Here is a 14,682-nt window from a genome sequence, read left to right as displayed (position 1 = left end):
TGCTATTCCTTTAAATCAATGTTGCCAGTCCAGATTCTTGAAACTGTTTAACGTGTTTAGCATGTTTGGTTTTAGTTGACATAAAATTTCTGTTTATCACCTTTTTTTTTAATCCCTCGCTCTAGCTTCTAATGTTACAAAGACAGGAACGTGCAGTACTTAATTTGAGAAGGCTATTGCCTGTGTAAATTGCTTGATGTCGTCCTCATTTGTTGCGTTGGCTAAAAAGCGTATGCTGAATTTATTCTGAAAGAAAATGTTAAATAGTTTATTATTTAAAAAAAGCTAAAATATTTAATTCTTAATTTGATGCCCAGTCCGAAATACTCTTACAACAAACAGGCCTGTACTGGGCGCAAAAGGCTGTATAAATGTCTTTCATGTTAGACGCCATGTGTTGTCATAAAATGGTACAGATAAATATACAAACCCACTTATGTTGGACTGTCGGATACTCATAATCACATCCGTTATACAGTCTGAAACCTATAGATCACACCTCTGTACAATAGGTTTTCTCGAGTTTTGTTGCCTATTTTCAGTTTTGCTTCTTGAAGAACAGTACGATCATCGAACCTGACAAGACGTTTCTCCCGTGCGGCCTTTATCATTTGTGAATAAATTAAACATGGCGTCTACTCTGTAAAAGGTCAACTAATAGGCTTCTTCGGCCATATAGCCTACTCTGAAATTAATAAAGAAAATTAGGCTAGATAACACTCAACACATGCGCGCGTGTGCATTATCCTTAATTCACGTTCTTTTCGGCTTAATTCATTTATTAATCAAGGGTCGCCACAGCGGAATGAACCGTCAACTTATCCAGCTTCTGTTTTACGCAGCGGATGTCGTTGCTGCTGCAACCCATCACAGGGAAACGTATGTGTATTTGTGTGTGTAGATAGATATGCACTCACGTGTTTGTGTGTAATCAGAACATATATGATAATGCAGATAGGCTATATGAATTAATTTATAAATTGAATACCTATATGATCGAAGTAACCACATGCAGATGGATTTATCCATCCTACGTTTGTTTAGCTAATTCTTCCAATTTACCACGATTGTCACTTTATTCAAACGATATCATTGTTATTAAGTGCAATGGTTTATTATATAATAACAATTATCTTAATTACTTCAGATAGACATTAAATATATTTAAAAGATGAGAAAACATGACACGTTGCACCACAAATCGCAGACAAAGTGCTTTATTGTTTTGAGCAATGCTTATGGAATGGAGTGTATATCGTTTTACATCATAACACATGAGACAGCCTCCCCTTTGGTTACTCTCAAGATTTTAGACTCATTTCTGTGAGTGTGATGCAGCGCTTCCCCTTCACTCCTGTTACCTTCCCCATTTAGATAGAGTCACAGACGATGTGATTGTTCTTTATTTGTTTCGACACGCGTGTAAACCTGCATATCCAAAACACAACCCATCCGCTTGCGATATTCGTAAATGTTTAGAAAGTAAAAATCGAATTGCTAAAAAGTACATTACATTTTTCCCAAAGCTTACGCGATGAGTTATCCATCAGCGAACACATTGAGCAAAGAATGCTTTTGGCAAACGAAGAACAAAGTGGAGGGCTTTCTGAGAAGGCGTGAAGCTGTATCTGACTGTAGCACTTTTCACATTAAGTGAAATTCACATATATATCTCTGCGTGTGGATCCAGTATCAGAAGCTGAAGCGATGCTCTGACGACACTATCAAAGTCTTGATGCTAAAACAGCCTCTTTTGTCATGCCCAAGTTTATGAGATTTGTTTTTTTTTTCTGTTGTGATTAATACAACCAAGAAGACCAGGGTTTGTTTTCTTCCCAATGAGAACAATAAAAAAGGTTATTTTTCCCCCACTGTGCAATGGCTTCCCAAGGGCACAAGCAGCGCTCAGTTTATTAAGAAAATGAAACACTAACCAAGGACGCCGTAACATTGGTGCCGTATAATACTTCCAGATAAAAATGCGTCGAGAAAGCCTGAACACAATTTACAATTAACACTATAACAAGAGCCACACCTACTCATATCAACAAATTCACAATGCACACTCTTGTCCAAAAGGCTTTGCACATAGAATTAGCCAGTCAAGGAGAAATTGTGACCATTTTCAGTGCTGCTGTGTTGTGAACAGAACGTGTAATGTCTTGTGTCCCGTTTGAAGCAACAGCATCAGAAGAAACATCAAAACATCAGAGGAGAAAAAAAACGAAAAAAAAAAAACACTGAAAATATCAGGATTATTTTTTCAACCACCCCTAAATATTAGAAAATAACATTTTACTTCTGTTTGAAAAAAAAGATTAAAAAATACAGAATTAAATAATTTGGAGTAAAAAGGCACGACTCTTGCACAGTGTATACATTGAAAACACAGTATAAAGCAGGTATGGAACCATCTTAAAAAACAAAAATAGACCTGGGGTTGGGGATTAGGGCAAGGGGCGGAAAAGCATGGAATATAGACCATCTCTGGACACGTCCAGACTGAATACTAAAATAATGCAACATGCATTTTTCCTCTTTTTCATTTGTAGACAGTACTTGTGCTGAATGAATTAAAATAGTAACATTCTTCATTTCTCAGAACACTTTGAGCGAATCACAGAGTGGTGCTTAATTAAAATTGAATGTAAAATATGTGCAAGTGACCAACAGAAACACGAGGCGTTTTCTCTCTTTCAATTAGAAAAGTTAAGAAACAAATGTTAATCTCTAAGTCATATTACCTGCTTCTAATTCAATGCCGTTTACAAAAGTATTCTCCTGTTACATGTATTAAATTTCCCTTGTAAATACCACTGCAGAACCAACAAACTCCGTGAACATTTTGGTTCCATTCATCATGTGCAAAATCAGTTCATCTTTTGCTGCCAATTTGAACGTTCAAAAGAACTGCGAACAAAAGACACACACAAATTCAAACACAACCAATGTTTTAAAAAGACAGAAAAAAAAATACACAAAGCACCCCTTCCCCAAACCTCAATGGAATACTGAAACACAACTAAACGGTGTGTCCTGGTACGATGCGAGAGGTAAACTATGTTTTGTCTGCTGAGAACAAGCGTATGCGCGAGAACACGTGAAATGGCAAGGCTGCGTTGAACAGTGCCTCATAGTGCTATCGTTGCAGCTCGTAACAGACCGAGTGATCCTAAGAAAAAGTGCAACAGTTTAAGGTGCTGATGGCAACTGAATCACTAATGTAACAGAATTCACTGATGACCAAAGCAAAAGCACTGATCGATCCTGCTGCCTCAGTGTCTTCATTCTCCCTCCTGTCAAGTTGCTGCAGAACCAAACAAACAAACAAAAATAATAAACACAAAAAAAACTAAATACCTACCAGAACCTTCGCCTCAGAACACTGAAGGAACATGCATAACAGATTCATGTCTGTCCACACAAGGCAAGTGGGGGGGTGATGGGTCATCCTTTTGTAAATGGCTCAAAGAGTGTTTCTGGTTACTCTGTCCAGAGCAAGAAGAGAACTGAGAGCAAAGAAAGTTAGCGAGTATTTGCTGTGGGTGTCCACAAAACTGGTGGAAAAAGCTAATCGGCAGCCGAGTGTTAGAATTTGATGAACTAAGTGTGTGATGATGGAAGATTCGGTGAGAGACCAGCGTTTGGTTTTGGCCTCTTTTTTTCTTCTACCAACTGTGCCACAGACCATCACATGGGCTCTCTTTAGTCTCACCATCCGTCCTCTTGCAATTTAAAAGGCAAGAAAAATATCAAATTGGAACAAACAAAAAAATGAGAATAAGGGGCATGCATAAGAAAGCAGTTAAAAAAGCCCAATCCCCCCCCCAAAAAACAGTTCTACTGTTGTCCTTTTCCATCACTCTCATGGTCCCACAAAAACAAAGAACAAATAAATGAAATCAAAATGTAAACAAATGGTGGTTGTAGCTGCGGTAGGGGTGCCCCCCTGTGGCAGAGCAGGTTTTCAGCACCCCTCTGCTGGCGTCCCTCTCTTCATCCCCCCAGTGGACTCAGCTGTTTCAGACTAGGGCAGGATGGTAGTGATGAAATCATAGAATCTCTTCGAGTACTGCTCTGGGTTCACTGTGGAGATCTCTGCCCCGGCCTAAGATGAAAAAACCATGAGAGTGGATGCTTCTATAAAAGGTTTCAGTCATGCATGTGTTCTGGAGCATAAATGATGAATGAAGTGCATCGGGGAATTCTACAAAATATTCCTCAGTGAATATATATATATATATATATATATATATATATATATATATATATATATATATATATATATATATATATATATATATATATATATATATATATATATGCATAGCAGACGGGGGGATACACACTTTTAGAGACATAACATTTAGAAACAGGTAATTAAGAATTTATACCTTTGTATTTTATACAGCTGCCCCCCCTCACTTTTAAAATGTCCACTACACCCCTGTCTGTATATATATATATGTATGTATGTATATATATATATATATATATATATATATATATATATATATATGTATATATATATATGTATATATATATATATATATATATATATATATATATATATATATATGTATGTATATATATATATGTATATGTATGTATGTATATATATATATGTATGTATATATATGTATGTATATATATATATATATATATATATATATATATAAACACACACAGTGCTCTGCTCAGCATATATAGGTACACCCTTCACAAATCTATCTTTTAAATTTCAATTTTTAATAGGAAGCTATACAACATTATATTTGTGCATATACATTAGATTAGTCAGTACTGAAGCCAAATCTGGAGCTTATCTAACAAAATAACTTGCGATAACGGTCCAAAAACTAGTACATCCAAATTTATGTGTTAGGGAAAAAATATTAAATATTTAAAAAAAAAAAGAAAAATGTACTTGAAATGTTGTAGTTTGTTATTATTGTTATTACTATTTTTAAAATACTTTGCTTGAATTTAATTGTATATATATATATATATATATATATATATATATATATATATATATATATATATGTATATATATATATATATGTATATATATATATATATATATATATATATATATATATGTATATATATATATGTATATGTATGTATGTATATATATATATGTATGTATATATATGTATGTATATATATATATATATATATAAACACACACAGTGCTCTGCTCAGCATATATAGGTACACCCTTCACAAATCTATCTTTTAAATTTCAATTTTTAATAGGAAGCTATACAACATTATATTTGTGCATATACATTAGATTAGTCAGTACTGAAGCCAAATCTGGAGCTTATCTAACAAAATAACTTGCGATAACGGTCCAAAAACTAGTACATCCAAATTTATGTGTTAGGGAAAAAATATTAAATATTTAAAAAAAAAAAGAAAAATGTACTTGAAATGTTGTAGTTTGTTATTATTGTTATTACTATTTTTAAAATACTTTGCTTGAATTTAATTGTATTATCTTTCTATTTCTATTTCTTAATCTGTTTGGTGACTAAAATATTATTTTAATAAATCTGTTTTGTTTAAATGCACCAAAATACCTTGTCTATATTCACTGAGAAATTGACCAAAATATTGTTTTTCAAAATGGGGTGTACTCAATAATGCCGAGCAGTGTCTTAAAAGTGTCTACTTTAATGTTTCAAATAACTTTCCTGAAATGTCAAAATATCTGTGAAATAATGTCGCCTTGTCACTGAGTGTGAGAACAGTACATTTATGTGAAAATTAAACAACATTCTTAATCTGAGCTGGGCTTGTTAAAATATTTTAAATAACAAGAAAGGACTATTATTGTAAATATTGTCTTATTTATCTTATCTGTTGTTACACAATGACATTTTAGGGAGTTTCTTCAGTAAATCATGATAAAAAGTAATTTTTTCCCCAGAATTTGTTTATTAAACAAGATGTTCTCATGTATAAAATGGTTTTAAGTTGTATTATATTTTTTTATTGTTTTGGATACTTTCAAAGTTTGCTAATGTTTCTTCTACACATTAGAGAAAAACACTGTTATTTGGGCATTTTACCTAAATATACCTATATATATATATATATATATATATATATATATATATATATATATATATATATATATATATATATATACATACATACATACATACAAATTTTAAATAACTGATTTCTTATTGTGTGTAGCTTCAAATGAAATTATTAGTCCAGTCATTATTGCTTTTATTACTAATACATTAATAATAATATCAATAATAATAATAAATATTAGAATGACTTCTGAAGGATCGTGTGACTGAAGATTGACATAAAGAAGCTAAAAATTCATCTTTAAAATCACTGGAATAAAATATTAAATTATAAACTACTTTTTATCGTGCAATAAAAGTTTACAATGTATACTGTATTTTTGATTAATTAAATGCTAATAATTCTGACTTCAACTGTATGCATATATATATATATATATCAAAAAAAGATTATATGTACTGCATGTAATATACTGTAAGAGACAAACAATTTATGCTTTTTTATTACAAATTCCAATAAAGTCTATGGAGAAAACCAGTAATTGACAGTTTCTGAATGGTACAATCACACGATTTATCTTTAAACAGTTTTGTTTCTTCAATTTTTTAAAACAATAATTATGTACATTTTGGTTTTGTGTTGCATTTATATTAACGAGTGAGCATTAATCACTTTATTTGAGAGACATTTCTGTTACCCTGACAGTGTTTTGTCAGTGTTTATGGCATCACATGTCCACCTGTACTTTTCTGATAGTAATCAGTAGAGCTGCAAAATATATCGCTTCAGCATCAATATTGCAGATCTTTGCAGTGTGATATTTACACTTACATATAAGAAACCATAATGCATGCACTGTTTATTTCACTTTTGTCTTTGCTTTGTTGCATTTATCTATTCTTGTAGTTTGTGTATTACATGTTATGCATGATTAACTCTCCTACAGAATCATCCCAGTCAATCAAAATTAATACATTCAGTAACACTTTAGGGACCAATTCTCACTATATACTAATTGCTTATTAGCATGCATGTTATTGAGATATTGGCTGCTTTTTAGTACTTATAAAAGCACATGTTTTATATGATCTTATTCTACATCCCTAATCCTACCCAATACCTAAACTACCTCAATAATTATAAATAAGGAGCAAATGAGGAGTTTATTGATGCAAAAGTCAAAGTGGTTTGCTAAGAGCGAGAACTGAACCTGAAAAAATACATCGTGACCCAAAATTCTCTCCAAGTATAACAAAATATAATCGCAATATATCTCACCGAAAAAGTAAATATTGCAATGTCAAATTTTTACAATATCTTGAAGCCCTAGTATAAAGTTAGTTTACACATTTATGTTAGAACCTAGTGAAATACAATGCGTAAAAGTACTGACACATCATATATCAGAAACACAGTCACAGTATTTCTTTCTGAAAATGATGATGATGACCACCGCTGTCATTTTTACCATGAACAGGTATTTTTAGTGTAATAGCTATAAAGGTTAATGGGATTTTTAAAATATTAACAACAATTATATTTAAATGTAAACAACAACAAAAAAGCACTCACCCCATGTTTTACTGTCTTGGCTGCATGGGCAGCCTTTTTCTTGGCATCATAATGCTGGAGGATGTCGATAACAGCCATAAAATAGACCTCCTTTCTTGGAGAATCTGGGGAGGAGGTTTATGACAGGCTTTTATCATAAGATACATGAACAGGATATTCAACAATGAAAAAATAAGTGGCTTATGTGTGAAAGCTGGCTGTTATTTAACAGAATGTTTCATTTTATTAATATTATGTTCATCATCTGACTCTATAGACGTGGTCAGCCTATTAGATTGTGAAAACAGCTTAGATGGTTTTAGGTTTAGGAATAACATGCATGGATGATCAGAAACATAAGAAAACTAAGTGTTATGTGGGAAAATAAGTTTTAGTATCGCAAATGCCGAGTTCAGACTAAATGATGACTTTTCACCGACGTTTCACCGAAGTTTGAGAAATCGCTGACAAATGCCTGAAATCACAGGCAAATCAGTGCTCGTTCACGTGAGTGACAATCACACAGTCAGATCTGAGAGAATCGCAGATGAGTCGCTGACACCTGTGAGATATTTGGCGTGCTAAATATCTGGAGCTGTCCGCGATTCAAATCATGCCATGTGAAATGTGCTCTGACTGAAAGTAACATCAACAATTACCTACAGCCAATGAGAGAGCAGCATCCACTAGTATGGGTCTCTGCAGGCCAGATGGAGTGTTGGGGAGAAATTACAAGGGCTTCTTTTCGGTCTATTTGGACTTCGGAATGGAGGGAAAGCTAGTGGAAATTTAGCAGGAGAACCCATGTCTGTTTGATGTGTCATCTGAGAAATACCACAACCAGCTCCAAAAAGAAAAAAGTTTGAAAATTGCTACTTCCCTTTAAAAATGTCAGGTGAGCAAAATAAGTACATTTTCTACCCCACTAAAGGCTTCTTTCTCATTAGATAGTTCATAACACAAGATATTCTACGTAACCTTTTCCATGTCACTTCTCACATGTGTTTGATTGTGAGATGTAGTTTGTGGACTGAGACAGAGTTGTCGGCAGGGCTGGCGCATCCATAGAGGCTACCTAGGGGACTGTCTAGGGCGGCAGAATAAAGAGGGTGGCGTCCGCTACACCTCCCTCAACACCTGCGTCCTCAGTTATGTCCGCGACACCTCCCTCACCCCCCGCCGCCTCAGTTATATCCGCCCCTTGGGCGGCAGAATAAAGAAGGCGGTGTCCGCAGCACCTCCCTCAACACCCGCTCTTCAATTTGATAACCGGTCATTTCTGTTTGCACTGTCGGGTTGAGGGCGGCGTGATCGTCCTTTGCCTAGAGCTTGCTGAGGCCCTGGTTGTCGGTGATTCTTCCTATAGTAAAGTCATGCAGTGTGTCAAACACCCGGTCGTCAATCCATCTTGCCACAAAAACACAGCGTTGACGAAATGCTACCAAAGATAGACACGCAGTGTGAAAACATCCGAGACATGATTACTTTGAAAATCGTGCTGTCTGAACTCAGCATTACAGAAGAGCAACATCTAAAGATTTGCCAAAATGACCAGGCAAATAATGCTGTGAAAAGTTAGACACTAAGCATAATCTTGAAGGACATGATGCATGTAAGGAGCATTTACAAAAGTTGTTTTGGTAATTAAATGTGGTTTGCTTTGTTGTAAAGCTATGGCATATGTCAAAAACAGAGGAAGGCCCCATTAAGACAACACATTAGCTCCACTCACTGTCATGGCTTTTGATGGCATAGACGTCAATATTGGGGTCGAAATCTCCCGGCGAGAGTGGTTTAGTGCTGTCCAGAGTGTTACTGGGACTGTCAGGAGGAGTGCCCACAATCCCTCCATCACTCTCTCCTTCCTCCTCTCCCTCATTATCCTCGCTCTCTACTTCCTCTTGTTCTGCCCTCTCAACGTCATGGATCCCAACCAGCAGGCTGTAGTCCATCAACTTCAACAAGGCTAGGAACTGAACGGAGAGACGAGGGAGGAAAAACAGACAACAGATTGAGGAAGTGCACAAGACAAATGACTCATCTAGTGCAAAAGCAAATCCTGAATTATTTACCTCCACATCCTTTTGAAGCTTATTGAGGAAGATTTTCTTGCTCTCGTCATCGATGTATATTTTCTGTCCGTCGTTGATAAAGTCATTGTCTTTGTACGTAGGCAGTTCTTTAGCCTGCTTGAAAAAAGGGACAGTGTTTAGCCGATTATGCTCACACTCGCAGACTCTTAAGTGCTTCATCTTTAACATTCAAACAAATGCAGTAATATGATGTAGCGCAGCAGGGGGTGCTATAGATTCACAAATAAGAGGCTGTTCACTGTGTTCAGCTGCGTGTAGTGTCAAGAGACCCACGAATGAACAAATGAGGGAGCTGGCAGATTTAGCTGGTCTACATTTGTATATAGAGATTCTCAGAATGGCCTACAAAGGAAATGAATAGAGTTAAAGATGAAAGTAACCGGTAAAAGATTGTAAAGGTATAAATAACCTAGGATAGAAATATGGTTTTAAAGTATCGCGGTATTGAGATTACTGCTCTAAAATATGTTGTTTTTAACTTTAAAACAACTTTTCCCCCTCTTGAACACCATCCTCCGGTTTCACAGACAAGGCTTAAGCCTAGTCAGAGACTAAAATGTTTCAACTGAAATAAAATAGCACTGCTTGAGTTTTAAATATACAAGTGTTTTTGTTTTGTCTCAAGATGCACACCAGTAATGTTTTTTTTCTAAGCATGTTTACAAAAATTACTTAAATGTCCTAACTGAACTATGGCCCAATCCTGGCTAGTCTAAGCCCTGTCTGTGAAACCAGGCCCATATCTTTTATTTTAAGATACATTTGAAATATTTTGGAACAGTGGCTTCTGATGTGGAGGATCCTATTCATCTGGAGAGTTGCTACTGTTGCATTAAAAACTAAATAAAATAGTTGTAAAAAGACAACAACAACAACAAAAAAAAACACATATACCATTTTTGGCGGTTTTAAGTCCTTGAATACACCTAAAACCTTTTTCAAACCACATTAAACCTTGACAACTGTAACTGTCCCATGCCTACATGTAACTACAAGGCACTGAAATGAATATAAATGTAGTGTCTCCGCTTTCAATATTAACACTTCCATGTAATAACTTTTTAAGGCTCATTCAAACTATTGAAAAGAATTGCAGGCAATTATTTCTCCTCCATGGAGATTTAAAGCTTGAACCTACTCTAGTGATTCTTTGTAATTTTGGTACTGTTGCTTCAGACTCCAGTGCAGTTTTCAATGGACTTTAACAGCGTTGAACATTTGCAGATTTCACAACTTTCAAGTGCAAACATACACCTATGTTGTTGTGAAATCTAGGTCACTGATAGCCAAAGTGTGTCCTGTTGGTAGGGTGAAGAGCATTAGGGGAGGGTCTGGTGAGGAAAGTGCATTTAAAGTGACATCAGATAACACGAAAAGTGAACAGACATCCAAGAGAGGGCAATGATTAAATGTTGTGAATCAACTAAAGATTAACACACATACTGGCTTTATGGCTGTCACTTTTCTGAAATTGAATAAAGACACCAAAACACAACATTTTTCCATTCCAATTTTTAACAAACTAAAACTGCGCGAGTTATATTTCAGACAAAATCTTCTCTTTATTTTTAGTTTCGCTGGAGAAAAAAACATTTCAAACTAAACAGATCATTTGTACATCTTAGCTCGTTTCTTTCATACATGTATATTCTAAACAAAATAAGTGAGCCAATGATTCAATCGTCAATTCAAAATGAATGCCACTTGCTTAGTAATTCTGAATGAATCATAATGTCATATTCATGCATGACAGACCAGCCAGGGTACAGTCACAAAAACACTGTGCGGTATATGGTTGAATATCTTGTCAATATCACACATCTCAAGTATGAATGAGTTTTATTGTGCCAGATTCATCTAGTCATGCTTTTCAAAACAGGACACTCCAACCAAAATGGTTGATAAGAAGTCACCAAGCTCTCTTACTCAATATTTTCTCATTTCAGCCAATACCCTCCAAACTCATATCACAACATTTTATGAGTCATTCATTTCCTGATAAGTAATATCCAGTGAATATTCTTAAATATGACACATCTTTAAAGTAAAATCACTTGCAACATAGTTTACCTTTAATATATCTTTAAAGTATTCATTTTAGATCCTTTAAATACAAACATACCTTTTAAAAAAGGTACAGTCCAAGAAAAATAGCTTCACCTTTATTGAACGTCAGTTTCTAGGGCTATACTGAAATTGAAAACACTCAAATATCTGACAAAAACTAAATAAGATAAAATAAAAAATAATCTATGTATAAAATTATTTGCTGTAAACCTTTTCTAAAGTGACTGCCAACATACCATGGCTTGAGAGGAGAACTGTAAACCCGAACGAGAGGATAATTTGAGGTGCAATTATGGAGAAACAGCTCTAGCTTAAAAAAAGACTGAATAAGAAAGCTATACTTTTGAAAAAAAACTACTTCAAAGAATAAATTTGTATAAACAAGTACAGGTGCAGTTAGAAAAAAATGGGTGTATTTTCAGAAAACCCAACCAATGATGTGAAGAAAATAACCTTTTTTTCTACTCCTCTTTATGACCTGGCAAGGCAACAAGCAGCTAAATGGTCACTAAAACAGTGAGCCCTCTGAGAAAGAGGAGAAGCCTTATATCTCACATGCAGGGCTAAAGCTTCATTTATACTTCTGTATTGAGTGATCACCATACCCCACCTCGGCATGTAGCTGATGCCATTGTGAGCATTTATACTTCTGCATCCCATTTACTCTGCAATAACACATTTACAAAACACTAGTAGGCAGTGGGGATTCTATTGTTTAACTGTGTCGAGTTTCTTTGACAGTGTTTTGAGGTTCCATCAGAAATGACCACCATCATCACAGCTAATAAGCCAAACAATCAAAGATCTTGCACTTTACATTGCTCAGAGGTGCAGGTCAGGGTCTGTTTCAGGGTATGAGACCAAGCAAAGGCTACACCGGACCTGTTAAGCAATGCAATGTAATGTAACATGCATTTATATAGCGCATTTATTGTGCATGGCTATACACCCAAACTGCTTCAAAATCACGAGAGGGGTCTCTCTACCTCATCACCAGTCTGCAGCATCCACTTTGATTGGTAAGGCCCAATGTAGGAAATTTGGCCAGCACACTGGGGTTAAGCCTCTACTTTTTAGGGGCCATGGAATTTTTAAAGACCACAGAGAGTCAGAACTTTGGTTTAAGGTCTGATCTGAAAGACAGCGTTTACTGACAAGTATAGTGTCCCCTTCACTATACTGGGGCATCAGGACTCACGCAGACTGTAGATTGAGCACCCCCTGCTGGCTTCACTAATACTACTGCCAACAGCAACCTGGTTTTCCCATGTCTCCTATTCAGGTGCTAACCAGGCTAAGCAACTACTTTAAATTGGGACTGTTTCTATAGTCTTGTGAAAAGCTGCCTTTTGATTCTAATAGAACAACATCAGGTTTGGCATTTGTCCATCTAAATAAATAGGTAAAACATCATGTATCTGACCTGTATAAAAATACTGCCAGTTTATTCCATATGGCTCATGAAAGACAGAAATGTTGTATTGTGGTCTCATTTTACAATTGTATGAAAACATGTTTTTGTTGTGATGAGACTAATTTTAAAGAATCAATATTAATAAAATATCATTTAGCATTAAACATTTTAATTCATCATGATATCATTCGTAATATATCAAGATTTTTGAGTCAGTAGGACTATTTACTGTATGTAGCTTTTATCCCCCTGCAAAATGGATTTTGGAAAACAGCTTTTACACCCAGAAAGTGTCCAACAATATGACAGGGATTAGGGTCTATGGCCCTGTGACAAAATAAAAGGATTAAAGTAGGAGTCGGGTAACCTCATGGCCCTCAGATCACCAGTAGGCCATCTGTTGTTCAGCTCACGGAGAACTTTGACTTAGCCTAGCAGATTTAGGTTCTGTACTACACTGTAAGATTAAGCTTTTATTAGAATATCAAATATTTTTAGTATGGATCTTTTACATGTACCTCCCAAATCCAATGTTGTTTAACCACTGCCGATGCAAATCATTTCTTAAATCCCAAACTGATTGTTTAGTCAAGACTGTTGAATAAGTACATTTATTAACATCCATAGTATTAAAAACTATGGAAGTTAATGGCTACCAGTTTCCAACATTCATTACAATGTCTTTCTTCTTTTATGTTTTACAAAACATAAAAGAAATTCATAATTGTTTGGGACCATTTGAGGGCAAGTATAGAATGATGACTTTTATATTTTAGGGTGAACTATCTCTTTAAATCATGCTTTTTGTTTACAGTGCCAGTGTTGATGCCACTGAAGCTTACAGAGTCTTGGTTTAATCTCCATAGCTTAAAAAAGCACCATGGACTCCGCTTCACCTTGACACTCTAAGTATAGGATAGATCTACATCTGTGCACCCGATAATCACACAGACGCTCTAAATTCAGCATGTCTCACACTCTTTCCCAGTAAATTAAGGTGCTCGAAGAGACAAACAATTAGCCACTACAGAATGAGCCATCTTTAACAAACCCACAAGTAAAGAAACATGGCATGCATTAGTCTTTTTTTTTTTACCTAAAAACTAATAAGAAAAACTATAAAATATCAAACATGAGAGAATGTTTAAGGGTGAAACTGACCTTTTCTTTGTCACTAGCCTCTCTGGCAACTGTAGAACCCTACACAGAGCAGAAAAATCGAAATATCTCAAAACAAACCACAATCAGTCATCAAGAGTGACTTTGCCAGCTAGTTTGTCCACAATCCTTACCTTCAGGTCATATTTCTTATACACAGACAACCGGTGGCTGAACACGTTGCGAGTGACAATCATATAAGTCTCGTCTCCATCTACAGTGAGGCGGTACATGCCTAGAAACTGTGGCAACAGTGTGGATCCATGACATTCCACAATATACTGCAATAAAGAAACATAATATAACTATGTGGCTAATAAAAGAAGGCAAATGTAAGGTAAAACA

General features: G+C 35.3%; 2 protein-coding genes across 4 annotated transcripts in view; one reads left to right on the top strand and one right to left on the bottom strand.

The window, feature by feature from the left end:
- Positions 1-14,682, top strand: part of skida1 (SKI/DACH domain containing 1) — a 36,322-nt gene that overhangs the window by 17,576 nt on the left and 4,064 nt on the right. The gene's annotated exons all lie outside the window — the stretch shown is intronic.
- The window catches only part of pip4k2aa (phosphatidylinositol-5-phosphate 4-kinase, type II, alpha a), a 51,151-nt gene continuing 40,449 nt past the window's right edge, over positions 3,981-14,682 (bottom strand). The window contains exons 5-10 of the mRNA NM_001128702.1: positions 14,472-14,618; positions 14,341-14,379; positions 9,678-9,791; positions 9,338-9,578; positions 7,627-7,730; positions 3,981-4,108 (exon numbers count right to left, since the gene is read on the bottom strand). Of these exons, the coding sequence (NP_001122174.1) occupies positions 4,028-4,108; positions 7,627-7,730; positions 9,338-9,578; positions 9,678-9,791; positions 14,341-14,379; positions 14,472-14,618 (726 nt within the window). The 3' untranslated portion in view covers positions 3,981-4,027. The remainder of the gene's footprint in view (positions 4,109-7,626; positions 7,731-9,337; positions 9,579-9,677; positions 9,792-14,340; positions 14,380-14,471; positions 14,619-14,682) is intronic.

Source organism: Danio rerio, chromosome 24 (genome assembly GCF_052040795.2).
Source record: "Danio rerio strain M-AB ecotype USA chromosome 24, GRCz13ab, whole genome shotgun sequence".
NCBI lineage: Eukaryota > Metazoa > Chordata > Actinopteri > Cypriniformes > Danionidae > Danio > Danio rerio.
The sequence above is the reverse complement of the archived record's forward strand: the minus strand, read 5'-3'. Positions and strand labels throughout refer to the sequence as shown.